This window comes from Poecilia latipinna, unplaced genomic scaffold (assembly GCF_001443285.1).
Source record: "Poecilia latipinna isolate Pla-1442-1.1 unplaced genomic scaffold, P_latipinna-1.0 Scaffold255, whole genome shotgun sequence".
In the NCBI taxonomy this organism is placed as follows: Eukaryota; Metazoa; Chordata; class Actinopteri; order Cyprinodontiformes; family Poeciliidae; genus Poecilia; species Poecilia latipinna.
Window position 1 is genome coordinate 272,175 of NW_015112871.1, and position 25,746 is coordinate 297,920.

A 25,746-nucleotide genomic window follows, 5' to 3' on the forward strand; every position below is an offset into this window, starting at 1 on the left:
GATGTTCAACATCAGGAAGAGACGATCTCAGAGCTTCGGTTCTGATCCACTTTCACCTACAGATATTCTGCTTGCCTGGTTTCAGTTTGAATCACTTTTTTTTTTTTACTTGGACAGGTTTTAGTCTGCAGCATGTTCCTCCTCAAGCAGTAGCTTTCTGCAAAATTAAGTTTCTCTTGGAAGGATGCAGCTAAATATTGACAACCAAAAGTGTAATTCGAAGCACTACCAGTACAAATACTTTTTTATTTTCTTATTTTTATTTTCAGAAAGCTATGCGGCAAGAAATTGAATGTTGTATTGCAAAGCTGGATTACATCCAATCATCGCGACAACCGGTGAATTTTGTTAAATCAACTCGAGCATAAACCTCATACCACAGGAATGCATTTCATCTCTTTTAGCAAAACAAGGTATGAACTTAAGCTCTTCCGTTTTCACTGCAGTTTTATGCAAATCACACATCCAGATCAAATGCTCTTTACCTGGACCCGTTAAACGTAAACAAGTAATGGCAGAAGAAACGAGCGTCGGCGCCCTCTGCTGGCTGACGGGCGTCTACACCTCCAACAGAGCTCTGATGTCATCGATCCGAGACGTTTTCCTGTCGGTACTGGCTGAGCCGAACGCCTTCTCCACCAAGTCCTGCTTCTTCTTCTGGATCTTCACCATGTTCTCCTCCACCGAGTCCTTCACAATGAACTGCAGGAGCAGACGCGCTAATCAGCTAAATAAATCTATTTGCGCGCAGCGAGAATTAAACGGAGGAGTGAAAAGCACAGTGACGCTGCTGCGCAAACATCCATTCGTTGACGGAGTTCTGACCTTGGTGACGACGACGTTTCTCTCCTGGCCTAAACGGTGGCAGCGATCAATGCACTGCTCTTCGGTAGCCGGGTTCCAGGCCTGAAACGGACAAAGGCGGCAGATTAAAAGAAAGAGCAAATATCCTGTTATGATTGGATTTCTCTGTTTGGATCTGCATGATTCCCTTTTAGTTGAATAGAGTTGGTAATCTCCAGCCATGCTGATAGAAATCACCCTCATTCATTTATTTATTAGATAAACAAGTCACACTGCAGTCTTATGACCAGCCTTTTGTAACTCGTTCTTTGTTTCTTTTCTCAGAATGATTTACTGAAATCAAAATGCACGAGGCGTTTCTAGGTCTGAATCCATGTGTCTGCTGCAGGAGGCGTGCTCTTACGGGATCCATGAGGAAAACGCGAGACGCCGCGGTCAGGTTCAGCCCCACCCCTCCGGCCTTCAGCGACAGAAGCATGACTCTGGGGCTGTCCGCCGCAGAGCTCTGAAACTCCTGGATGATCTGAGTTCTCTTCTTCTGGCTCATCGTGCCGTCCAGACGGACGAAACTGAAACCGTGCTCTCTGGCGAGGTGGGAAGAGCGAATGAAAAGCCTGCTTCGGCGGTAAACTGAGTGACGGGGGCTCTGCGTTTACCTGAGCGGGGTCTGAAGGACGGTGAGGAAGCGCGTGAACTGAGAGACGACCAGACACTTGAGGCCGACGTCCTCGGACCGCAGCCGGAGCAGGTTTCCCATCAGCGCCTGAACCTGCAGGCACGGAGGAGGAAACGCATCGACTTTTCAGAAACTGTCGATATCTGCTTATCTGATGCATCTACAATGGTGTTTAAAATAAAAATTTCACTCGCCTACATTTACCCAGGAGAGACGATGAAAGTTTTGCTTTTATAGGTTTGTTAGATGTTTTCTTACTTATTTCTTATAAATATCTTCAGAGGTGGGCAGAGTAGCCAAAAGTTTTACTCGAGTAAGAGTAGCACTACTTCAACGTATTTTTATCCAAGTAAAAGTAAAAAGCAGCCGTCTAAGAAATTACTCAAGTAAGCGTAAAGAAAGTATGGACATAATTATGACCGCGTGGGAACACTGCAGAGAACCAGAATCTCTCCTTCAGCCTCGATGTACCGCTCTTACCTTCGAGCTCGTCCTCCACCTGTCAGACTCCACGCTTTTCTCATCTTCCATCTCCTCTGGAGGAAACTCCACCAGCTCGCTGGTCTTGATTTCGCTTCGACAGAGAGGACACCGGGCCTTCTGTCGTGAAATCCCACCCAGCAAGATAAAAAGAAAAAAATGCGAGGAAACATTTGGCGTCTAGTGGCAGGTTTACCAGAAGAAATCCTCTCCTCCCTCCCCCAACCGCTTGACGCCGAGTACCTGCTCGCTGCTGATGACTTGTGCGATGCACGGCCGGCAGTAAACGTGGGCGCAGTGAGTGATGACGGGCATTCGGATGGAGTCCAGACACACGGAGCATTCCTCGTCCGAGCCGCTGGCCAACACCAGACGCATTTTCTCCACCAGACGCTGCCGCAGCTCCGCTGGAGTGTCTGCGGAGGCTGCGTGGTGGTGGGGGGGAAATAAATAAATTAATAAATAAATAAAAATCCCAAATCAGAGCGTTTCCAGAAGCCTGAGTCAAAAGGTTTGACTCGGGTTTCTCTGGCTCACCTAAATCTGCAGCGATTTTCCCGATCAGATCAGGGTGGCAGCAGTATTGTCTCAGCCGCATCAAGATGGCGAGAACGTCGGCGTAATTCTTCAACACGGACCCTTCGGCTACATATCTGCAAAATGCAACACACATACCAGTACATAGCAGGCGATGTAAACTGAACACGACAAATCAACTTTATTACCCAGCTAAATATATGAAAAGCTACTCCTTGCTAATTTTCCTGCTGTTTTGAAATCGCAGCTCCACGTCCGAGTCATCACCTGCCGATGGTGCGTCTCCCCTCGTTGCGGGCCAACTCGTACTCCTCCCTCTCCTGCGCGCTGAGCTCCACCTGCTCCACGTAAACCGTCTTCTTGGGCAGCGACACCAGGCGGCGCCCGTTTACCTCGCTGTTCTTGGTCCGCCTCAGGGTGATGCACTTCACCAGGTTCTGGAGGTTCCTACGAAGACATAATCAACGCCTTCACATCCCTGAGTAGAGACGGCACAATGAGAAATACGTGGTAAAGCTTTAGAGCCAGGAGAAGGTTTCTGTACATTTTAGAATCAGTGACCGTGAGATTTAAATAAAAAACCTGCAGAATATTCAGAGGGATGGACAGATGAAAGGAAAAACAGACCGACTGATTGGTGGACATAAATTTCACTTGTATTTGTATCTTTTAAAAAAAAAATCATTGCAAAATTCTGGTATTTATCATGCAGATAGTGAGATACAACAAAAAAAAAGCCTGATAATACAAATGCTTTTCCATACCGTATGGAAAACTATTTAAACCAAATCTCCTTTCTAAGACACGAAGCAACCCTGCGTAACAAGAATCAGCAAACTGCTGCATCACAACCGCAAAAGACACAAAAATCATTTCCACTCGAATCCGTCTGATTAAACTGCTCCCTCTAGTGTATTTTTTGCAGAAGTGCGCTTTGACGTGGCCACTCACTGCAGGCCGGCTCGGTCTCCTTGTATGACCGGCCTCTGGATGACCCGGTTCCACCACTCCCTCACATCGAAGGGCTTCAGCCGCAGGAAGGCAAGCAGCATCCACAAGTCCTTCACGCTGTTCTGGATGGGAGTGCCTGGAAAAAAAACAAAATAAAACAACAAACATGTTCTGCTACAAAAACCTTCAATCGTAGCAAAAATATTAGCATTTCTTTCTTATTTCCAGACTGTGTCTGGGTGTCACCGTACCTGAAAGAATCCAGCGTCTCTGAGCTTTCAGTTCGAGCGCGGCCTTGCTCATCTGTGCGTTTGGGTTTCTGATGACGTGCCCTTCGTCCAGAACCACCCTCAGCCAGTTGATCCCATGTAAAGGACTCGTATTCTGAAAGGAAACGTGATGTTTGCTATCGGCCAATCAAATCCTACACTTGAGCCTTAGTTCTGAGACTTTAAGCACTTTAATAATAGTTTTCTTCCTTTCTTTGTGCATTTTATGGTTTTTGACGGTTCACATCGATCCGTCCCAACTCACCCCAAAGTCGGACGAGAGGACGTTGTAGGTGGTGATCACCACGTCCTGAGAGGACAGAAAGGTCTTGCTCCTGTTGCGCTCAGAACCGTAGTACAGGTAGACGTTGGGCTTCACATCGGACCGGAGGTGCTGCTCGAACTGGTCCTGCACAGAGAAATAAAACACTGTGCAAAACATCCAAATCAACAGCATGGCAAAACAGACGACTCCTGCAGATGATTGAACTGGATTTTTCTTTAAGGGTGTCAGAGCAAAAAGGGGTTGAATACAAATGCACAGCACAATTTTCAGATTAGGATTCTTTTACTTCAACCTGATCACTATGTACTAATCTGCATGGTTGGTGAAATCTCATCAAAATGCACTGCAGCTTGTTAATGACGCGTAAAAAAAAAACAAAAAGAAAAAACAGAAAATAGAAAGTTGTGTTTTCTTACCAGCCAGTTGCTGAGCACAGAGAGAGGACAGACGATGAGAGTGGCCTTCGCTGATAAGTCATCTGTGCTCTCAGAGGTAGACACCTCTACACCTGCGTGTACAAAATGGCAAACGTCGATAACAACTTTCACGTTTTCTTTCGACTGAATCCAAACACGGAGTTAAGGAGGAGGCAGAAACAACCACCACGGGTTGAACTCACTCTGTTTAAGTTTGCATTTCTCCGCTGCTTTCTTCTTCTTTGGCTTGGTTTCCGACATCGTGCAACTCAAGGCAGCAGCAAAGCCCAGGTCTTCAAGTAACACCAGCCCCTCTGTGCAAACGGTAATAAATAAAAGGAATGCCACATTCACCGACTTGTAGATTTCCTCATCAACCGCCCTCGTCGCCGTTAGCAAATTTAAGGGAGCCTGAACCTTTGCTGGGTTTGCGCTTAGTGGGTTTGTGCTTCTCTTTGCCGGTGCCTACATGAAGGACGGGCAAGAAAGAAAAAAATAAACCCATTAAAAGAAAGGAAAAAAAACAGAAAAGCTGGATACACATAGTTAGATGAAAAATGGCCAGATTGTAAATTGGTTCTTACTTTTCTGAGGCTCATCTTCCTCCAGCACCCCGTCTGCTGCGTCGATCACGTCCTCCTTTGGACTGAACCACATTGTAAAAAGTCTGAGTTAGCAGGAGCTGAAAAATTACGCGCTGGTGAGTTCGAACGAAAAAGCTGAAACTACAAAGTGAAACAGAAATTAACAAAACAAATGGAAAAGCACGCTTACGTGGCGGAGCAGTGGGAACTTTCTCCTGCTGAATTAACTGCACTGCTGCTCCCTGAAATGAAAACATTCTATTTTTTTATTCATCTCTAGGTGTAAAAGAGCTGACCAGTCGCCTTCCAGTACCTTGCAGTTTAAAGCCTTCCAGAGACTTATTCTTAGCTTTGGTAGGTGAAAATGGCCCCACCTGCACACACAAAGGCAAACCTGTTATAATCACTGACTCTACCTGAATAAAGTGAGGTGGCGATTCAACGTGGCAGCTTACACATCTCTCCACAGGCAAGGGCTTCCCTTTGTGGAAGTTGGTAAGGATCAGTGCGATGGTTGTCAGAGTTTTACCCTGAAACAGAACAAAATAATCACCTAGAACGAGGATTAAATCATGCATACGTGCATTAGGCCTCGTCGCTCACCAGCCCCATGTCATCAGCCAGTATTCCCCCCCGAACTCTCTCTGGTATCTCTTTGGCGGAGAAACACGTGAGGCTGTTGTAGTACAGGTCGCCTCGCTTCTCCCAGAACGGCGGCAGCACGTCTTTATTTTCCCGAGCGCACATCCAGGACAGCGCCTGCTTCTGGTGAGGCAGCAGCGGCGTGGCCACAGACTGCAGACACATACAGCCAGCCATGTGTCCACAGACAAACTCACAGTACCTCTCTCTCATTTTTTGTTGTTGTTGTTTTTTTTAAATACTCCTGTGCAGCAGCGTTGCACTCGGACCCATTTACTCGAATCCCCTTAAGATCAAAAGTTGCCTAAACCTGATAAATCACATCCACCTGTGTGAAGTCAGAACAAGTTAACTGCATCTGTTACAGATTTCTGAACAATCACCGATCTTTAAAAAGCCCGACCTGCCAAACCCGATTTGGGCCGTTTCAGATTGTTTTTTAATATCCGACACCATCACTCGTTATAAGGTCACGATTAACCTCCAATACGACGATCGTATTTTATTGAAAAGCACTAAACAATACCGGAGAACCAATGCAAAATTGTTTTAGCTGCACATATTACAAACAAACTAAATTTGCAGAGCAGGATAATCTGCATACGTGTTTTAAGCCTCTTACCAAAAATAAACAGCACGGCTGTCTTTTGATTTGACAAAACTGTAATATTTAAGGTGAGTTGACGGCAACAAAGTGTCCTGAGATTTAGGTTTCACATGCAAGTATCAGCCAGTTACCAAAAACTAAAGAGATCTGGGCCGGTCGATCGGTGCAAGATACCTTTGCAACATTTTGTAGATGTTAATCTAGATGTTAATCATGCAGAGAGGAAAAAATGTAAAACTTTTTAAAAAAAATCAAGGAATACAACATTCATAAAGTGAAGCAGATTTTGCTGAATATAACAATAATCCTCCATTTTATGTAACAGTGCAGGGCAGCTTTCAACAACACAACTCACCTCAGCTGCTTCTTTCTCCCCATCTTTGCTCTCCATCAAATCCTCAAATAAGTTATCGAAGGCATTCTTTAACTGGAAGACAAAAAGAAATATGAAACGCCACTATTGCTGAATGTTGCCATGGTGATATCAGCTATGATTGACAGGGATTTCCTTGGCTTGTTTCCTTCATTATCAAACATATACGGCTCTGAAGAGTTAAAATGCGCATACAGAATGGGCAGTGAAAGCCCATCCAACAAGCCAGATATATTATTAGCTTGCAGAATTTGCATTCACCACACTTAAAGCAATATATTCTACCAAATATGGCATCCAAACAGAGCTTTCTGACACTGAAAACACACTTTTACTGAAATAAATGTTTCATACCACTGGAAACAGGCAGCAGAAATGACAACTAAACACAACGCCCGACTCCAGAGTATCAGGATCTTTCCTGATCTTGCCCTTTAAGCTTCAGTCAAGCGTATAACTCTAATTTCATCACCTCCTCTGCAGTCAGTGGGATGGTGACGCCTTTCTTGAAGGAAAACGAGGAACCCGGGCTGCCAAAAGATCTCCCCTTTGCGCCTGAAATTGTAAGCGGTCAGGTCAACGACGCTCACCAGAAGTCAGCGTACAGAAGACGAGATCACCGAGAGGAGAGCGTGTACCTGCGGCTCCGCCTCCGTCCGCGTCCAGTCTGAACCCTCGACTCGCCATGTGCTTCACCACGGCGTCCCTGTTCTCCTCGCTCCCCAAGAACGACAGCGTGACCGGCATGGAGAAGCTGTTGTTGGTCCCTGAGTAAACCACCCTGACAACGACATGCACATTCAGCTTAAACCGACTGACCATCTTTGACTAAAGTTATTCTGCCAATCACAACTCACCCCTCTACTTTAGCCAAGCTGTTGTCCATAACATGCGCCATGGCTGCAGCCAGCTCCTTCCTGATGTGTCCCACCTGTCTGCCCAACACGTTAGTGACCATCACTGCGTTCTTGTCGTATGGATTGTGGGGCTCCCGTACTAAGCCCACCATCTCCCCTCGGTTCACCTGTCCGGAGAGCAAAGCGTTTAAGAAAATCCTTTACTTTCTCTTCACTAGAGAAAGAAAAAAATTGGAGATCTGATCCAGATTTTTTTTTTTAAAACTTAAAGGTTGATCATATTTTTAATGGGAAGTATGTATGGTGAGGTAAACAGCCTGTTCTGTAACTTTCTTCTTCTTTCTTTCTTATCTAACTGCAAAATCCTGAGAACATATGAAAATGTTTTTAATGTTATTCCAAATCAAATTTTGATTTAACAAACAACTTCTTGGAAATTTTGACAACACTCCAACTAACTAATGTGGTCAAGTACCTATTGAAATGCCCCTGTAAAAACAGACACAGGAAACTCTAAATCTGTTCCACATGGGTCAGGTATGGCCCAATATTATTTTAAGTTTACATTCTTCCACTAGAATTATTCTGCCCTTTTCTGATATCTTTTATCACATCTATGCAAAAGATATCATGAAGGAGCAACAAAGATGTAATGATTAAAGAACCGATGCTCACCACACCAGTGTAATATCTGAGCCCGACCACGGTGCCCCTCAGCTGGCCAAACAACACGCTGCCATCTGCATCCGGCTCCTGGGAGGCAGCAGCTCTGATGGCCTGGGACAGCGTCTCTGCAGCGGACTCAGAGCCGTCTGAGAAGAGGTCCACATCGGTGAATCTGTCTCTTCCAAACTTCCACCAGCGGGAAAACATGCCTGCTGCACATAAAAAAAGAACAAAACGCATTAAAAATGTGTCTGAATGAGGACAAAGCGGATAAAGTCACGACTTTCACTCAGCGTAGTAATTCAGTCAGCCTGTCTGTCTCAACAGGGACAACTTCGTCACATTTCAGCTAGCTTCTACGCTGAGTAACATTAGCAAGACAATATTAAACGAACAACACTTAATTTAAGAGCTGCATTAATGTTGCAGTTTTAACAGCAATTTCAGCGAGTTTTATTCATACTTTCAGTTCCCTCGCCGAGTTTTCAAAAATCAGGAGATCAGCTCTGTTGATGTTTGAGTTGTAATTCACTTGCAGTATAACTGCATGTTATAAAGTTGTACTTCCGGTGTAGACTTTCAAAATAAACACTTACTCTGTAGTCGAGAGTTACGTTGACTTTTCAGTTAATCCAAACTGTGGCTGGCGGAGATAGATTTCTATTTGCTTCGACATTGGATTTATCACGTTTTGTTATCGATCAGGCAGAGACTGTATGAATATTTCAGAAGGAAGTCCAAGTCTGTGGCAGCATTGATTACAGTAAATAAAGAGTACGTTGTTTAAAATAGACAGCATGTGTGAGTAGAAATAAATTGGATTTTTTTTTAATTATGTCTTAACAAATCAGTAGAGTTATTTACATAAAAATGACAAATTTAGTTTGAGAAAATAAAAAAATACACTTTATATTTAAAACACCTCCACATTACTGTCAAACTAAACATTTAAAACATATTTACACTTTGATGATGTGATATTTATGCTAAACTAAGGGAAGTCATGTTATCGTCAGAATCTTTATTAATGTGAAAATATTTTCCACACACTTTTTTATTCTGAAAATCAAACATCTTCTTCCCGTGGTTGTTCCCGCGAACAAGATTTTGAGTGTTACGTAAGCCGCGAGGTAATGAGTCGCCAGTTTGCGCCTGCGCTGTTTCGCTTCCTCTGAGCCCGGTTCCTCCCCAGACTGAGCAACAGACAGAGGGGAGAAAAACTCAGCTGGGAGCTCCCGGCGAAACACACACAACTCAGGAGCTGTGTGTCAGAAGACGGTATTATTTTTTGTTTTTGCTTTGCTCATGTTGGAATATTTTATTTCAGTATTTTAGCTTCACAATTGAACTTTATTTAAACTAAAACTAGGGTGGGACTGGACGGAGATACGAGTGTTTAGCCTCATTGAATTGAATGCCTACTTCTAAGGCCGACTGGTGCGGGTATGTAAAATCTATGCCCCTCTTGTCATTTGTTGTTTCTGCAACACTACAGAGAGAGTATTTTTGTTTTCTAATATGAAGGTATTTATTCCATACATATAAAACAAAACGGAACAAAGCTTAGTGGAGCATCCAGGGGTGTCAATGTGAGTCTGACGTCAGTAATTGCACACAACCCAGCCTCGTTTTAATTAAAACAACCCAAAAAGTTCACTTCATTTTACAATGCGAAAATAATTTTCTTCAGATGAATTTGTATCATATGACTTTCCAAGTGTAGTACCATGTAACATGTGTAAACATGTTATACAGTGTAATGTTACCATTGGGGAGTACCACGTTACTCTTTCTACAGTGACAGTGCTACTCTTGGACTATACTAGAGGCAAAAGAAGAGTAACAACGCTACACTTAGACAATATAATAAGTGAATAATGTAATCACTCAAAAAGATCAGAAAGATCAGAAAAGATCCAACCTGAAGTAAATAGAATTGAAGTTTACTATTATTTTAATAATAACAGGGTTATTATTAAAATAATAATAGAGAGTTGTTTGTCTCTCTATTGAAATAATAGTAAAATATTCATGTGTGATTTCAATCAAGTCATTATATGATCTAACAAAAAGAAACTGGAGCTAGGTGGGACCTGCTGCCAACAGAGTAATGCATCACGCCTAAATCTGTATCTGTGATTTTTTTTCTTTTAGACTTTTAGCCCTAACCAGTGATCTGCTCAGCAAACCAAAATAGCGTACACACCTTGACTGTGTGTCCTGAGGTCACGTTTCTACCTGCTTCACACTCCCTGATTGTCAGATTTATGATTTTCAGCCCTCAAAATATTGACAGAGGGATGAGGCAGCTGTTTGAATAACAGGATAAGGTATGCAGCTGCACTCTGAGTTTGTGCTTCACTTGTAGCCAGAGCAGTGTGGTGAAAAGCATTGATAAAGTTCATGTGAACCCTGCGCCGCATCGTATGCTTTAATATCTGGCCATGGGGATGAGGTGGTTCTGTGCTCGTTAATTAGCGAGGGTGGAAGTGAGCAGTGTGTCAGCTCCAGGACTCCTTTCAGGAAGTCCTCCTCTGAATATCCTTTTATAGAAGTCGAACACAAAAGGCTTGTTGTCCACTTCCTGTAAACAGCTTGGCGGCTGTGTTTGCAGCTCTCTGGTTGGTCGGCCCAGATCCTGTGACTCTCTGGGGCTCGGGGGAGTTCCAGGATGAGGAAGTGGGCTTCCCTTGACGGCTGCCAGGCACGGGGAATAGAAAGTACTCTTGATGCACAGAGAGGGTGGAAAATAGGGAACAGAAATTATGAAAGGGCAGAGGGATGTAATTGATTGTGAGGCACATGCACGTAAAGAGCTTCTGTAAACTGAGAACAGACGGGGAACGGAGGCAGAGGTTTTACTGGCTGTCGAGAATTGAGAGTACAGATGAAACAATCAAAAGTCATGGATATGCAAATGCCAGAGTTTTAAAAAATGTTAATGTGAGTGGAGCTGAAATTTTTACTCAATTGGCAAAAAGCACACCACCCACGTTAGCTTAGCGTATGAATGTCTTTTATCAACTTCTATTTTAAACACTAAGTTGATAACATCACCAGGTTAGTTCTCCAAATGCTATTTTTATAAAAATGTAAATACTATGACTTCTGGTTCGTTTGAAGTCTTAATATAGTTATATTACATGATGTGACACTGTCATGTGTGTCCCATTTTTTAATGTCGTCCCATACATTCGTCCGTCCGTCATCTTCCACTGACTCAGTCGGTTCTGGTACACTGACTGCATCACCCTAGATGCAGTACCAATTGACCTGCCTGTCTCCTGCTCCATTTTTCCCATCTTTAACATTTAATAATGTGTATTTACTCAACATGCAGAGTGAAAGATTTTCAATATTTTATATTTAAATGCCCCAAAACATTAGCAATCGCAAACCCTTGAATCAAGCTCTCACCCACGCTCTTGTTAGAAGATAGATGTGAAATGTTTAATGTATTTCTTATACGGCTGATCATTACATCTATTGTTTCTAGTTTTTCACACTAGGGTAGCAGACATAATACCAGAAATAATTTTATCAAATTTCCCACAATCTCTCAGTTTTTCTCATTTTTGTCCAAGACGGCTCAGCGACACTCAAGATCAGGAAGTCTCTCAGATCACCCTCTTCATTTTTTAAAGGTCACACCTGATAGTTGAATTGGTGACATATGTTTTTAAAACAGACAAGCAAAATCTGATTAACACTTGCAAAAATGATCAAATATTGCAAGGACACTAACCAATAGGATTACAGGATGAAACCACAGCAAAAACAGGGAAAGATTGTAAAAAAAAAAAAAAAAAACTCCAGAAATGTATTGAAAATAGACAGTAGATATAAACAATAAGCATGAAAATCAGTTGAAAGGATGAAAGCGAAATACAAAGAGAATAATCATAAAGATAAGCTAATGCTATGAACAAAGCAGTTTGATAGCAAGAGTTGAAATGCTGCAACAAGTTTAGAGGAAATAGAGAAAAGTGTGAGCACTTTGTAAGAGTATCATGGGCTGGAAGTAGAAATATGTCTCCTTTTTTGATAAAAGCAAATCATATTAAGAAAAAGAATATTAAACCTAAATTTTCTGACATGATGCAGTCGTAAAACCTCGCATTGCTTGAATCTGCATCTGTCCGTTCTTATAAAAGTCTCGCTACTTAAGTCTCCAACCCTACCTGGAAGCTATATAAAAATCTTCAGCTGCTCATTATGGAGCCTCACTTGACTTGAGGAATGTGTGTTTCGAGCTGTTTCTGTGACGGACAGACATGCATGAGGCTACAGTGTGTGTGGTGTGTGTGTGTGTTTTGGTAAGGCGAAGTGTGAACACACCCTCCTCCAGACATCGCCGCAGCCCTGCAGCTATGGAATTCCGACTCAGGAATAACATGTCCCAACCTGGCCGCCTGCACCCAACAATCAGCGCCCCACGCACTTGAACGACCACTGGAGGCTCACGTTAGGTCTCTCAACTGGGCATAATTTTATCTTGCCTGGACAAGAAGGTGCTTGCCCCCGTGCAAGTAAGCCGAGGAATGAGGCAGCCTGCAAAGACCTGCCCTGATTGGGGTGAAAAAGAGAGGAAGAGTGGAAGCGAGAGAGCGAAGTAAGGATACGAGTGTTGAAGAAAGAAGTGCGCACATTCAGCTGGGACACAACGCTTCATTCATTGTTTGCTATATCCTCTGTAGGACACAGAGGAGGCTGCAAACAGGTGAGTCCTTGACGACTTAGACCATAAACGGAGCAAGCTGAGTGAGTCGTTTTGTGCAAGAGGTCTGTGGTGGGTTTAGATGATCTACAATGGAAAAAGTATTTATAGGCATCTCTTTTAGTCTTGCTGCTCAGGATAAAGACCAGGACACGAGTTCAGCCAACTGGTTCTGAAATGTCTCATAGAAGAAAGCAATGTATTCCCGAACAGAAATTATTTCTGAAGGGTTTTTTTTCAGCTTGTGCATTATTTTCCCAAGTTGTTCCACGTGCAACTGATCGATTGTGCATGCCGTTTATCATTGTAAAGAATTGAGTCTAGATTCAGACACTTGGAGTAGTAGAGTTTGGTTTCGGATGTAACAACTGAAGTGGGTGAGGTGTGCAAAGAACCTGCAGATGGAGGGTTTGTGTGTGGAGAAGAGGTCATACCCACCCGAGCAACGTTTGTCACTTTTGTTCCTCTGCGAGCTCCGTCATTGGCGGTCAGACGCAGGAAGTGAGGAAACCTTTGTTTGCTTCCTGTTTCCTGTCTGTGATGTCACCCAGAGCGCAGCTTGAAGCTCACACTTGATCGAACCGCTTGCTCTGCAAGACTGGATGAGGCGCTTTTGAGGTTGATGTTTTTTTGTTTTTTTGCGTGTGCGTCTGTACGAGTGGATGAGGCTGCCTGCAATCTCAGTTTTTACCATATTAGGGTAGCAGAGGGAAGTCAATCATGGCTCCCAAAGGACTTTTACACTCATACTCTGTGCATTAGTTTTATCAGTACTGGCAAATGTAAAATTGCTTGCTACTATGAAAATTTTAATTAGATTTAACTCCATCAGCTAAAGTGCATTGTGGTGTTTTAACCGAATCACCACTCAGTTATCTGAACAAAAGCAAAAGATATATGAACTAAACATTGACCAGAAGTTTCTTGTATTGATGAAATAATTATTCATCACCAATGGTGAACGTTTTAGTTTGAAGATAATATAAAAAAAAAAAACTCCACCCCAAATTTGGAGAAGCAAAAGCTTTTAAGGGGCCATATTAGGTAAAAATACTTTTTTTTTTTTTTTTGAAGGTTTACATCATGTTTTAATGTTATTTTCTCATCAAAACATACCTGGAGTGTTGCTTTGCTTCCTTCATGCATGTGGTCTTGGTTGCCATGGGAGATTAAATGCGCCTGGGTTCACCAAGTGCCCTCTTCGAAACGCAGCTCCTCTTTGGAGCTGCAATTTCCAAGTTTCCGAGCTTCTGCCTCACAGAGCAGCCCTAACCTGCGACTCCCCCACTCAGCTCCTTCAGACTATCCAGCAACAATTAGCAAACACCTGGTGGAAGTGCACATCTGCTGAGCTCATCATACGAGCTACTTCTCAATGAAACGCTAGTAGAAACGTTGATAGAGGAGCGATGTTGTGATGACTTCCTGAAGGAGGAGGCCAATTTCAAGGCGTTAAATCGCTTCTTTTAAATCATATTTGATTTCACATTAACTGAAGACCACATAGTTACTTGATTGTGTTATAAAATTGTTTTAAACACATAATACTGTCCCTTTAATATTTTTGCAGGCCTGTTCCCACAGTACGCAGCCACACATTTTCTGTTCCCACTTAAGCTGTGCAGAGTCTACCTGTCTGCAGCAGTCAATTAGTGGTGTTTGAAGTAAGCTCTCAACAGGTTGCTATGTAAGGACTCTGGAAACGCAGAGACACACAACTTTGTTCAAACTTACTCAGACGCAGTTAAGATTGGCCAATTGACGTATGCGTTTTGGAAACTAGAGTGCCTGAAAACCAATCCACCCACATAGAGAACATCTTAAAGCAGAAACTACTGAGCCAGTCTTCAGGAAAATCAAACAGGAATGAAAAAAGCCCCGGCCCCTTCCTCACCTGACTAAAGTGATACTGACAGCTTGTGGGTTTCTATTAAACATGACACTTTGGAGGAAGGTGTGAGTGCAGCTTTTTTAGCAGCAGCAGTCGGTTGGTTGCGGTTGCTGTTCATAAATGAAAGCTGTGAATGACCAGATCACGAAACTTCAACACTTAATAGATAGAAAGTTCAAGAATGTTACTGGATTTTTATTTTATTTTTCTAATCTTAGTGCTGCAATCACCCTCCCACACCTGTTGCTGCACAGTCAGCTGACTGAATTAAGGCTGCGCCACTTTTCAAAGACAAATTGACCAGTTTGAAAATGTTTCTAAAGGATAGTTATAGTGTGATAGCTAAAGGACTGCTGCTTGTCTGGAGTGACATAAAAACTAAACGTCACAACTACAACTGACTTTCGCTTATATTTTCGAAAAAGTAAATCAATGCTATTGATTTGTTAATCTAACTGCATTCATTAATATATTTCAGCATTTGGATTAATTGTTTTCTTTTTTTCAAATAAGAGTAATAAAACCATGCCGTGCGTTTAGCTTTAAATTGAACAAAGCTGTTGTCATTTTACTAAATGTTATATTGTGAGAACCTCATATTGAACCATGCTTGTAGCTACAGAGGCAAACTTTTATTTTACGAGTGTTCACACCACTTCACTGTCTGCCACTTTTCTGCACACACTCCTCTCTCTCTCTCTCTCTCACTCGCTCTCACTCGCTCTCTCTCTCTTGCCTTCTTTCCTTCCTCATTCATTTGCGACTTCGAACGAGACTCAGCACGCTACTTTATTCACTCAGCGTTGCTTCCTGCTCACTCTGCTCCCTTCATACCAGCTTTTACCTTCATTTACAGCATGGACGGACTGGATAAATCTCTGTGAGTTCTCGCCTTTGCTTTCTGTCTGTTTTTACTGGTTTGCAGCTGTCTTTCTGTAGCAGCGGGGGCTGGTGTGCAACAGTTGGCTTTAGCATTGTGAAACATGACCGAAAAACAGGAAGCTGTGAGCTCTGGGTTTTTTTCTCTCTCGTTTTTTTTGACGTTCAGTGAACCTGTTGCATGGATCCTACATTTGTTGCTTCTCTTTCTGACGCTGCAGGTTGAACGTAGGTGTAGATGTGTGACAGCGGAGTGTGTGAGGACAAGCCCCCCGCTCCCCCTGTCAGGATGAGTAGCCAAGGAGGAGGAGCCAAGGACCCCCAGTCGGCCAATCACAACTCTCGGCCGCTGCCGTCTGCACCGGAGGAGAAGAAGGCCAGGAACAAAATCATCTCCATATTTGATAAAGGTCAGATTATCACAGCATATCTCCATGCTTTACAGACTTTATGTAACAGTTAGTTAAAAGGTGGAAGAGGGGGTGAAGAATGACCTTTGACCTTATCCCTGCAGGATCTAAGAAGAAGGATAAGGACAAAGACAGGCCTGAAATCTCTTCCCCGTCAGACTTTGAACACACCATCCATGTTGGTTTTGATTCTGTCACTGGTGAATTCACTGTAAGTGTTTTATGGCTCATTACAATAACATGCAAATGTTTTCACACCCCTTGAACTGTTTCTCAGTTTGCTGTATTACAACCACAAACTTCAACGTATTTTTATTAGGAACCTATGCAAACTTACTCTTTGAAAGGAAGGAAAAAAGACAGTTTTGTGTGACAAAATTAAAGCGAGGGAAGCTTAATATCGACACAATTTAACAGCACTCTTGTCTGGGGATGAACAAAAGATTCACCCCCTGCTTTTTCACGGGCAAACTCTGGATTTCCATACAAAAATGACATTTTCCCCTTAATATGAGTGCAGAGTGTCTGTTTACACACCTTCAGGCGATAGGAAGTTCATCAAGTAGCACATTTACGGGACAGTTTTGAAGTGTTTGTGAAGAGCCATATTGGTGAAGTGGGTTCCTGTTGCTGCCTTTGGCATTACCTTATATTTAGAATAATATATAAACTTAAAGTTCAAGCGCAGCAGTCAAAACTAACAGATTAAACTGAAAGGAGGCCGAGGAAAGATGCGTTGCGTATCTGTCAAAACTTTTCAAAAGTAAAAATCTAAAAAGTGTGGCTTGCTTTGGGATTAACATCTCCTTACTCTGGTATCCTTTCATCAGATCCACTTCTACCAACACCTTCAGCAGACGTCTGGTTAGCACAGCCTATTTGTTTGTAAGTTAATGGGGGAAATCGATACGGCAAAAATATCATATCGAAATTTTAATACAGTCTCTGCTAGTAAAAGCGCAACTATTACAATGAAATCTTAACCCAGAATTTAGGTAAAAATACATTTTGTAGTTTAGAATAAGCACATGTGAACCATCCGTAGTCCTGAGCTTGCAGCTACAAGATCTGTACTATTTGTAGAGCATAAATGATCATTGATATGAAAGGATACAATTATTTTGAGATAAGTAATCCTTTGATCAAAATCAAAACCATCCACTTAAGTGTGTAACTAACTCCTCTCTGACCTGCGTTGCCATGGTGATTCTGCAGCGTTGTTATGGCTTTGTCTATAATTTATTTGTGGATGCAGGAAACAAAAGCTGTAAAATAGGAACCGTTTGGTTTCTGTGATATATTTTGGATTTCATTGTGACATTATCGGCATTAAATCTCATTTAAATGCTTATGTTCTCCTTTAGTATCAACTCAGCTGTGGTTCTGGTTCTGTCTCATTTGGTTCTGGTTCTGTCTCACTTCTGTCTCACTCTGATTATGAAGCTTAATGTTTATTTTTTTATAGTAGAGTTCCTTTATTTTTATTTATGTGACTTATGAACTTCTTAATTTATTTAGCTCCTCTCCTTCCTTTTTTCCCCAACAGGATGGTCACACAAAAGCAAGTTAAAGTTAGATTACTTTCGTTTTTCAGTGATTTAACCGTTTCCACACCCCCACTCAACATCTAATCTCTTAAAATCAGCCTCGTGTTTTGCAGATATTGTCATTAATTTCTATGTAAACGTGAACTGCAGCTGCAATTTCGCTTTTGAAATTTTTGAAAATTTGTGGCTTCACAGGAACCTTTTTGTTAAAAAAAGATATTTGTATAATTATGTAAAAACTACTACTATTACTACTTTTTTTTAAATGAAACATTTTGCTCTCCTTTTTAAAAAAAATTAATCAAAATGTTCAGGAACATTTTAATAAATAATCCACAACTGTTTTGCTGTGTTATGTTGTGACACAGAGGCCCGATTTCTCTGTCACATTTTAAAATGGGAAAGACTGGAGAACATGCCGCTTAACTATGGCAGATATGTGTTTGTTTCATAAATCACGAAGTGGTTTAACTCATCTAAACTCATCCATGTCTGCAGCTGGATCAGGCAAAACCTTGAGAAAAAAGACGACAAAATTCAAAACAAAAACTACTAAAATTATATATTTAAAACAGAAAAGCAACAATTATTACTACTACTGTAGCATAATTCAACATATTGATTATTGTAGTGAACATAATGTTATATACAGCTTTTTTCTTTGAGATGATTTTTGTTGTAAATTGATGCTACATAAATAAACTGAAGTGAATATCTATGTTATCATTTTGATCAAAGATGAGACACAGAGGCTCGTTATACTTTAATCTTGGTTTCGCTGTGGTGCTTTTGAGTTTTTATCTTAAAAGAGAGCTTAACATAATTATGTAAAAAAGCAGGTTTTTTTTTTTTTTTTTTTTTTTACATTTGAGCAGCTTTAAAGGTTTTAAGTGTATCTCTAAGGGGAGATGGAGTCAAGATTGCAGAGAACTTGATATCTTCTTCATAACTTTTCAGGGGGAGTCCCTTGAATTTCCTGCTAGAATTGAGACCGGCCTTATTTAGATCTAAACTTTATGATTTAGTCTTTAACTTTAAAAACTTAAAGTTAAATCGGCCTCAGAACCCATCATGTTATGTAACTGATCACTTGTGATTTGGAGTCGTGGGCTGTTTTAGCGCCGTGTTACGGTGTGTTTTTATCTTTAAAGAGGAGACAGATCAGTAAACGCTTTGCCTCCATGTTTGCGTGTGCAGGGAATGCCGGAGCAGTGGGCCCGGCTCCTTCAGAACTCCAACATCAGTCCGTCGGAGCAGAAACAGAACCCGCAGGCGGTCCTCGACGTTCTCAAGTTCTACGACTCCACCAGCGGAAAACAGAAGTACATGGATGTTCCTACTTCAGGTCAGTTTCCCATCTTTACAGCAAACAACTTGCAGACTAGTTTTGTAGCTGTGCTTTAAACTTTTCTTTTCCCCCCTTTTTTTTCCTCCTTCAGATAAAGATTCTCAGTTGGTAAGTAGCATTTTTCATTACTTTAACAAAGTAATTCATTTTCCCTGAGCTTCATTTTGTTTTGTTTGCATTTTGTTACTGTTGCAGCCGGGCAAGAAAGATACGACTACTTCTCCGTTAGCCAGAGACGGCGATGACGACGAGGACGACGATACACCGCCTCCGGTCGTGGCGCCACGGCCAGCGCACACAAAATCCGTGAGCATGGTTTGGTTATAGATGATCCTACTTTTATGATTATTAACCTGAAATAACTAGAACTTCATCCCACAATTCACAGTTCCTTTAAAACGACATAAATCTACTTTTCCTGCTTGTTTTTTTTAAAGATGTACACAAGGCCGGCCCAAGAAACAGAAAGTGCCAAGGCAGCTGACCAACAGAAAGCGAAGGGAGGCAAGATGACTGATGAAGAAATAATGGAAAAGCTAAGTAAGTTTAACACACACACACACACACACTTAAATTCAGACATATAAAAAAAACACACCTGCATTTGTTTCTGCCTACTTATTACCTTTTTTTGTCTTTGTGACATTTTAGGAAGTATCGTCAGTGTCGGAGACCCTAAAAAGAAATATACTCGCTACGAAAAGATCGGCCAGGGGTGAGTCAGGATTTAAGCTGAAAACACACGAAGAAAATGTCAAAACTTTGAAAGAAGATGTCTATCAAAGAGGAAGTCATACACAGTTTCAGACGGAGAGTTACATAAACTCATCTAATGCATAAATATCATGTTATTTTTGTCTTTAGCAATGAATTTGAGCTGCTCTTATTCCAGGATATAAAGGCTAGAATTTAATTTATTCAGGATGTTCAGGAGGAACACAAGAACAAAGACTCAAGCCTGTTATGAACTTGAGATTGCTAAAACAGTAGAGCGACTTTAATGCAGATGGAGAGGGTCGTTTGTAATCCCCCTACTCAAAATTCACAGCTGCTCACGTCTTCTGGAGAAACAATTTATAGTCAGACGTGACAAAGATTGAGCTGTTTGGTCACAATAAGAAGAAGTTAGTAGTTTTTCCTTGAATCAACAGCTGGACGGTTTGAAACGTCACCAGAAGTGAGACTTGCAGCAGGATGATAATTAAAAACACACATCAGCACCTGCTGGGAATGGAAAACGCAGGCTGACATTATCTGAGGATTTATGGACAAAACCCAGGACTGCGACAGCAAACCAAGCAGTTTGACTTTGTTCAAACATACTTCTAGTCACACTAGAAGATGTTGATGGCAACAAAAACTGTGTAGCTTTCCTGCATCCTTATCATCCCAGTTTTACTGAGAGAGTATGTACTTATTTGAGCATGAAATATATTTTCTATTTTACTGAATAAAAGACAGCCCACAATAAATTCAAACCTGTGCACCTCTACTTAACTTAATTAATTAAGGTTGGATAGTCTGTCCTCCTTGAAAATGTAGTTCAAATGATTCATCAAAAGGTCAAAATTGACAGAGTTGATGTCTATGATGAGTAGATTTAAACCTCTGACTGGATCTGCACGCCAAACGAGACAAAAACAACTGGACACTTTTGATTTACACTTTGATTTATTTTTCTTTCAGGGCCTCTGGTACAGTTTACACAGCCATAGACGTTGCCACAGGACAAGAGGTTAGCTTGTCCTGTCTTATCTCTGCCCAAACAAAGACTTTCTTGATTTTCTCCTCCGTTTCTGATTCTTACTTGAATTTTCAAGGAGCAACTCGGTAAAAAAAAACAAAAAACGTTGGGATCAGCAATTGTCTGATCTGAAATCGGAATCCGAATGCTAATCTACTAACGTTTATTAAACGCTGTGATTTGCAGGTGGCCATCAAGCAGATCAACCTGCAGAAGCAGCCAAAGAAAGAGCTCATCATCAATGAAATCCTGGTCATGAAAGAGCTGAAGAACCCCAACATTGTCAACTTCGTAGACAGGTAACACTTGCTATAAAGTATGAGTGAACACGGAGCGCTCGGTTCGCAGCACCAAGCTTTTGCTTTGACTTTCTGTGCAGTTTCCTGGTCGGGGACGAGCTTTACGTGGTGATGGAGTATCTGGCCGGCGGCTCTCTAACTGACGTTGTGACGGAGACGTGCATGGACGAGGCTCAGATTGCTGCCGTCTGCAGAGAGGTAAAGCTCGACTCGCACCGATAAGAGAACCTGCATGAAACTTGTCAAAACTGGGTTGAATTTAGATGGCAGAAAACAGGCTCACTCAGACATGCTTAACTGGGAAGTTTTACTCCTGTACTGCATTTTTCAGATTGTTTTGAGACGCTGCTCTGCAAAAGCTCTCATACCCACTTTTTTTTTTTTTCATGCTACAACCACAAACCTCAATGTGACCTATTGTGATTTTTTTGTGATTCATGGTATTAATCTTTGTTGGGGTTTTTTTTAATATACAAACCTGAAAAGTGCGGTGTGCATTTGAATTCAACCCCTCTTATTCCAGTTGACGTATCATTAGCCACAAGACAGATAAGCATGTGGAAGAATTGTGCTCTGGACTGATGAGAGGAAATAATTTTTTTTGCCCCGCCTGCAAAATGCCAGGGATAGCCGACACTAAAACTGCCTGAAGGCAAAAGTTTAGATGGATTTATTCATGTTTGAATGGTTCAGTCAAAGTCCACAGTTAAGATTCTGTGGCAAGAATTGAATGTTTGTAGACATCATTCATTTAATATGAGTGAGTTTTGCCATTTTTCACTAGAAGATGTGCAGAATTGTTAAAAAAAAAGTACCCAGAAGTTCCAGTTCTCAATATGCACTACCTTGTGTTGGCCTATTGCATAAAATCCTCCCAAAAAATGCTGAACGTTCTGGTTGTAACATCACAAAATATGGGGAAATTCAAGAGGTGTTGATACTTTTGCAAGGCGCTGCATTTGTAAGCGCTGTACGTTTGGCAACTCGCTTCATTTCCTCACTCTTTCTCTGCTCAGGTCCTTCAGGCTTTGGAGTTTCTTCACGCCAACCAGGTCATCCACAGAGACATCAAGAGCGACAACGTACTTCTCGGGATGGACGGATCAGTCAAACTCAGTAAGGAATGATTTGTTCATCCGCAGTCGCAGACTGAGAAACTCATTTATGTCGAGTGCAATCAGACATCCCCGTCATAAATCTCAACTCACTTTTTTGTGTTTCTGCAGCCGACTTCGGCTTCTGCGCTCAGATCACCCCGGAGCAGAGCAAGCGCAGCACCATGGTGGGGACGCCGTACTGGATGGCTCCAGAGGTGGTGACCAGGAAGGCTTACGGGCCCAAAGTGGACATTTGGTCTCTGGGCATCATGGCCATAGAAATGGTGGAGGGGGAGCCTCCATATCTCAATGAGAATCCTCTCAGGGTAGGTGCAGACCAGAAGGACAAATAATCAGTCGGTTGCTCAAGATTAAAATTTCTATTTACCTGTCAGTGTGTGCAAGCATTTAAAAAGCCCCACAGCATGTTCCTGTCATTATAATCAATTATGTGTAAATGCAGAGTCAAAATATTTGCATTCTTTACAAGATGCTGATACTCGAGGAGATATCTCTGAAATTAATCATTGGATATAATTCGTAGTTAATGAACCCAAATCATCAATGCTTTTAGGATTCTTTTTAGTTTTTCTTCTCCTTATCACAGAGACTTTTCCACATCTGCTAAATCTAAGAACCTTTCTCTTGCGCCCCCATGTGGCTGACAGTTGAATGCGCGAGTTTAATAGCTCATTTAAAAAAAAGAAGTAAAACTTCCAGCATGGACTTGGTGATTTCTGGAAACATCTGTATCATAAATGTAAATTAATAAATAGAAAGTATTTTTAGAAGTTTTAGTTTGATAATCTGGTATAAATGTAAAAATGTACTGTTAAAAAAATATAATGTTGTATTTTCTAAGCGCTCCTTTGCTCTTTTCTCCAGGCGTTGTATTTAATCGCCACCAACGGGACTCCTGAGCTGCAGAACCCAGAGAAGTTGACTCCCGTTTTCAGGTCCTTCCTGTCCAGCTCTCTGGAGATGGACGTGGAAAAACGAGGGTCCGGCAAAGAGTTGCTGCAGGTAAAACAAAAGCTGTTTACTTTAGTCATCTTTAATGCTTATGAAAGTTTAATACTATGTATTTCAGGTATGTAGGAGAATCCGTTCTTATGTTTTTTAGCCTCTTTATAAAAATAAAAAAAAGTGTGGTTTTCTCCAACCACAGGAACTCGATGAGGAGCAATAAATCTCATTTGCTTAATTCCAAGGCATGATATGAGTCAGGATGTTTGTGGCAGACTATTAACGTTGTTTATGTTTAACCAGTTCCTGAACTGAATGGCAAATAAAATAGTGTTTAGTGATTTCATATTGGAACATCAGGCGGTTAAAAGTATTTTACGTGCATTCTCCTGCAAATATCGCCTCCTAATTGTTTATTTGTGACATAAAATTGAATATGTACTGTAGATGTAGATGAACTAGAAATTAGTCCAAGACGACATCTTTAACAAGATTTCAGTCTGAACTGATAAATATAAAAATGACTTTTAGCAGGAGAAACTCATTGAATCTTGAAAAATGCACAGCTTGAGTATATATATATTATCATTATTTCATCTGAGTTAATCTCTTGCATCCGTTTCTCTAGCATCCCTTCCTGAAGCAGGCGAAACCTCTGTCCAGTCTAACCCCTCTCATCCTGGCAGCCAAGGAGGCAATGAAGAGCAATCGCTAACCCTCCGCCTTGATTTCAGAGACTTTAAAACAAACACGGACCACCAACTGTCTCCCAGCGGTCCGTGTGTGTGATCATGAGAAGTCTACCAATGTTTTGTTTTTCTAGTCGTCATAAAATGCTGCTCCACTTTCCTCATGTTTCTGGACTGATGATCTACTAATTTTCCATTTGTGCCTTGCTCCAAAGCCGCGCGAAGCCAAAGGAAGTTCCCTGTTAGTTGTTGCCTTGTGTTTCTTGAAGCATGTCCAAAACACAACATCGGTCCGGCTTGAGAATCTTTACATATTAAGAATTTCATCGTACAAAGGGAGCGCTACTAAAATCCACTTAATTATGCAGGACAAGTTTGATCCTAGACAGTGTTTATTGGGGAACATTCAGAACTCTGTTATTTGGTCCCTCCAGCTACTTTTCCTGGTGATCTGTGGTTACATGATGAGATCTGAATGAAATTTAAAACCTCTGCTGTGCTGGGGCCCAGAATGGGACAGTGTTCTCTTTGTGCAGTGGAAAAAAACACATCAGTGTCCTTCTTGTAACCCTAAATGTCAGTACAACTGAGTAATTACATTACTTGATGCAGACACAATCTATGCAATCTCATCTGAATGCAGGTTATTTTTTCAAAATGTTTTTCTTTTATTCTGCAAAGCCTTAAAGCCAAATGTGTTTCTTTGTATGATTGTTCTTCTGCATGTTTATCTTCTTTGCTGTTCATCACCTGATCTTTGTACAACACAATTATCATCTGTAGTATATTAAATGTTACACTGGAGGAGTTTTTTTATATATATATTGTCTGTATATTATGTAATGTCTTGTATTTTTAACAACTGATAATATATATATAAATATACATTGTTACTTCATTGTTCTAGCTAACAGCATGGGACATTTTTAAATTGATATTCAGGAAATCTGTGTTCTGGTTCAGTTCAATTCAGAAGTACGCTACTGACCCCAAAGAGAATTTAAATGTTGTTGTGACTCGTATTAATTCCAGATTCTTTAAGGATTTATTGTAGATGGTGAGAAGGACTTGATCTAGCAGTCTGTATTACAGTGAGTTTGGAGGAGTCTGACTGAAGACACTCTGTTTATCTATGTTATTCTCCTACAACATTAAATTTCCAATTTATCAGAGAACCACCAGTAAAATCAATAATCCAACTATGTTTCACATCTATGACCAAAAGGTTGAACTTTGTGATTCATGAATTAAGCAACGCTTGGCCCTAAATAAAATCCTAAGAGTTGTTAAATTATTAATAAACTTGGAGCTGAAGGGATTTGTGTCTCATTAATGATTACAATTAAACTCAGGACTGGATCTTATGCACAAAGACAGATGAAGTCATGATATGTTGAAATGGAGGCAGAGTGAGAATATAACACTATCAATGCAGATTCATTTTAAATAGAGTAATGTAGGCACTGTAAATGGCAAACACAGTAGATCTAGACAGGAATGTTTAGGGAGTAAATGTATGGAATCTGATTTTCAGTCATTACAGATTTAAGAAGACATCTGCTACATAAAAATGTCATCTGCATATAAATGCATTCCACCATATGCAGATGACACAAGCATTTATCTTCCAAAAGAGGTTGAGTTGCACCTGTATTGTCTCATGTCAATAAAACTGAAGCATGAACGGAGTCGAGCTTGTTAAGCTTGAATGAAGACACAGCAGAGATATTAATCTTTGGAACCAGTTATGTTAGAATCATGTGTAACTGAATCTTGAAGAAAGATAAAGAAAGTAAGAAAACTGTTTTTCATTAACTTTCATACACATCAATAATGAATAAACCTACAATGTGAAGGTATTGTGTCTCTAGGATATTTTGATTACACTCTAAGAACTAAAGTCTGATCTTAATGCATCAGACCAACATATTTGGGCTCAAGGGTAGGAATAGGAAGGCAATTACTTGTAATTGCTAAGTGCAGGTCAGAAACAAATGAACTGACTTACTAA

At 41.1% G+C, this 25,746-nt stretch overlaps 2 protein-coding genes across 7 annotated transcripts; one reads left to right on the forward strand and one right to left on the reverse strand.

Moving 5' to 3' along the window:
* Positions 1-228: 228 nt before the first annotated feature.
* On the reverse strand, positions 229-8,708 carry hltf (helicase-like transcription factor). Of its 2 annotated transcripts, none has more exons than XM_015032983.1 (25): positions 8,612-8,708; positions 8,158-8,360; positions 7,483-7,649; positions 7,276-7,406; positions 7,098-7,180; positions 6,608-6,679; positions 5,607-5,798; positions 5,459-5,533; positions 5,317-5,377; positions 5,194-5,245; positions 5,004-5,065; positions 4,838-4,884; positions 4,623-4,743; positions 4,420-4,511; positions 3,983-4,126; positions 3,700-3,832; positions 3,449-3,584; positions 2,765-2,944; positions 2,498-2,613; positions 2,204-2,385; positions 1,961-2,080; positions 1,461-1,573; positions 1,208-1,388; positions 826-906; positions 229-702 (listed from the first exon to the last, which is right to left on the reverse strand). In XM_015032983.1, exons 2-25 carry the CDS (start codon positions 8,353-8,355, stop codon positions 559-561), a joined length of 2,883 nt encoding a protein of 960 aa, XP_014888469.1. In that variant the 5' UTR covers positions 8,356-8,360; positions 8,612-8,708; the 3' UTR covers positions 229-558. The 2 variants fall into 2 exon arrangements, with proteins under 2 accessions (XP_014888469.1, XP_014888468.1); XM_015032982.1 differs by having other exon boundaries at positions 4,623-4,733; positions 4,837-4,884; positions 7,264-7,406.
* Positions 8,709-9,313: 605 nt separating this feature from the next.
* LOC106947770 (serine/threonine-protein kinase PAK 2-like) lies at positions 9,314-24,108 on the forward strand. Of its 5 annotated transcripts, XM_015032991.1 has the most exons (16): positions 9,314-9,426; positions 9,518-9,591; positions 15,857-16,045; positions 16,150-16,256; positions 18,790-18,937; positions 19,032-19,048; positions 19,136-19,246; positions 19,378-19,480; positions 19,592-19,655; positions 20,627-20,675; positions 20,871-20,983; positions 21,064-21,181; positions 22,000-22,099; positions 22,210-22,406; positions 22,966-23,103; positions 23,675-24,108. In XM_015032991.1, the coding sequence occupies exons 3-16, from the start codon at positions 15,874-15,876 to the stop codon at positions 23,759-23,761; spliced, it is 1,524 nt and encodes a 507-aa protein (XP_014888477.1). In that variant the 5' UTR covers positions 9,314-9,426; positions 9,518-9,591; positions 15,857-15,873; the 3' UTR covers positions 23,762-24,108. The 5 variants fall into 5 exon arrangements, with proteins under 5 accessions (XP_014888477.1, XP_014888481.1, XP_014888478.1 ...); XM_015032995.1 differs by lacking the exon at positions 9,518-9,591; XM_015032992.1 differs by lacking the exon at positions 9,314-9,426 and having other exon boundaries at positions 9,438-9,591.
* The last annotated feature ends 1,638 nt before the right edge of the window (positions 24,109-25,746 follow it).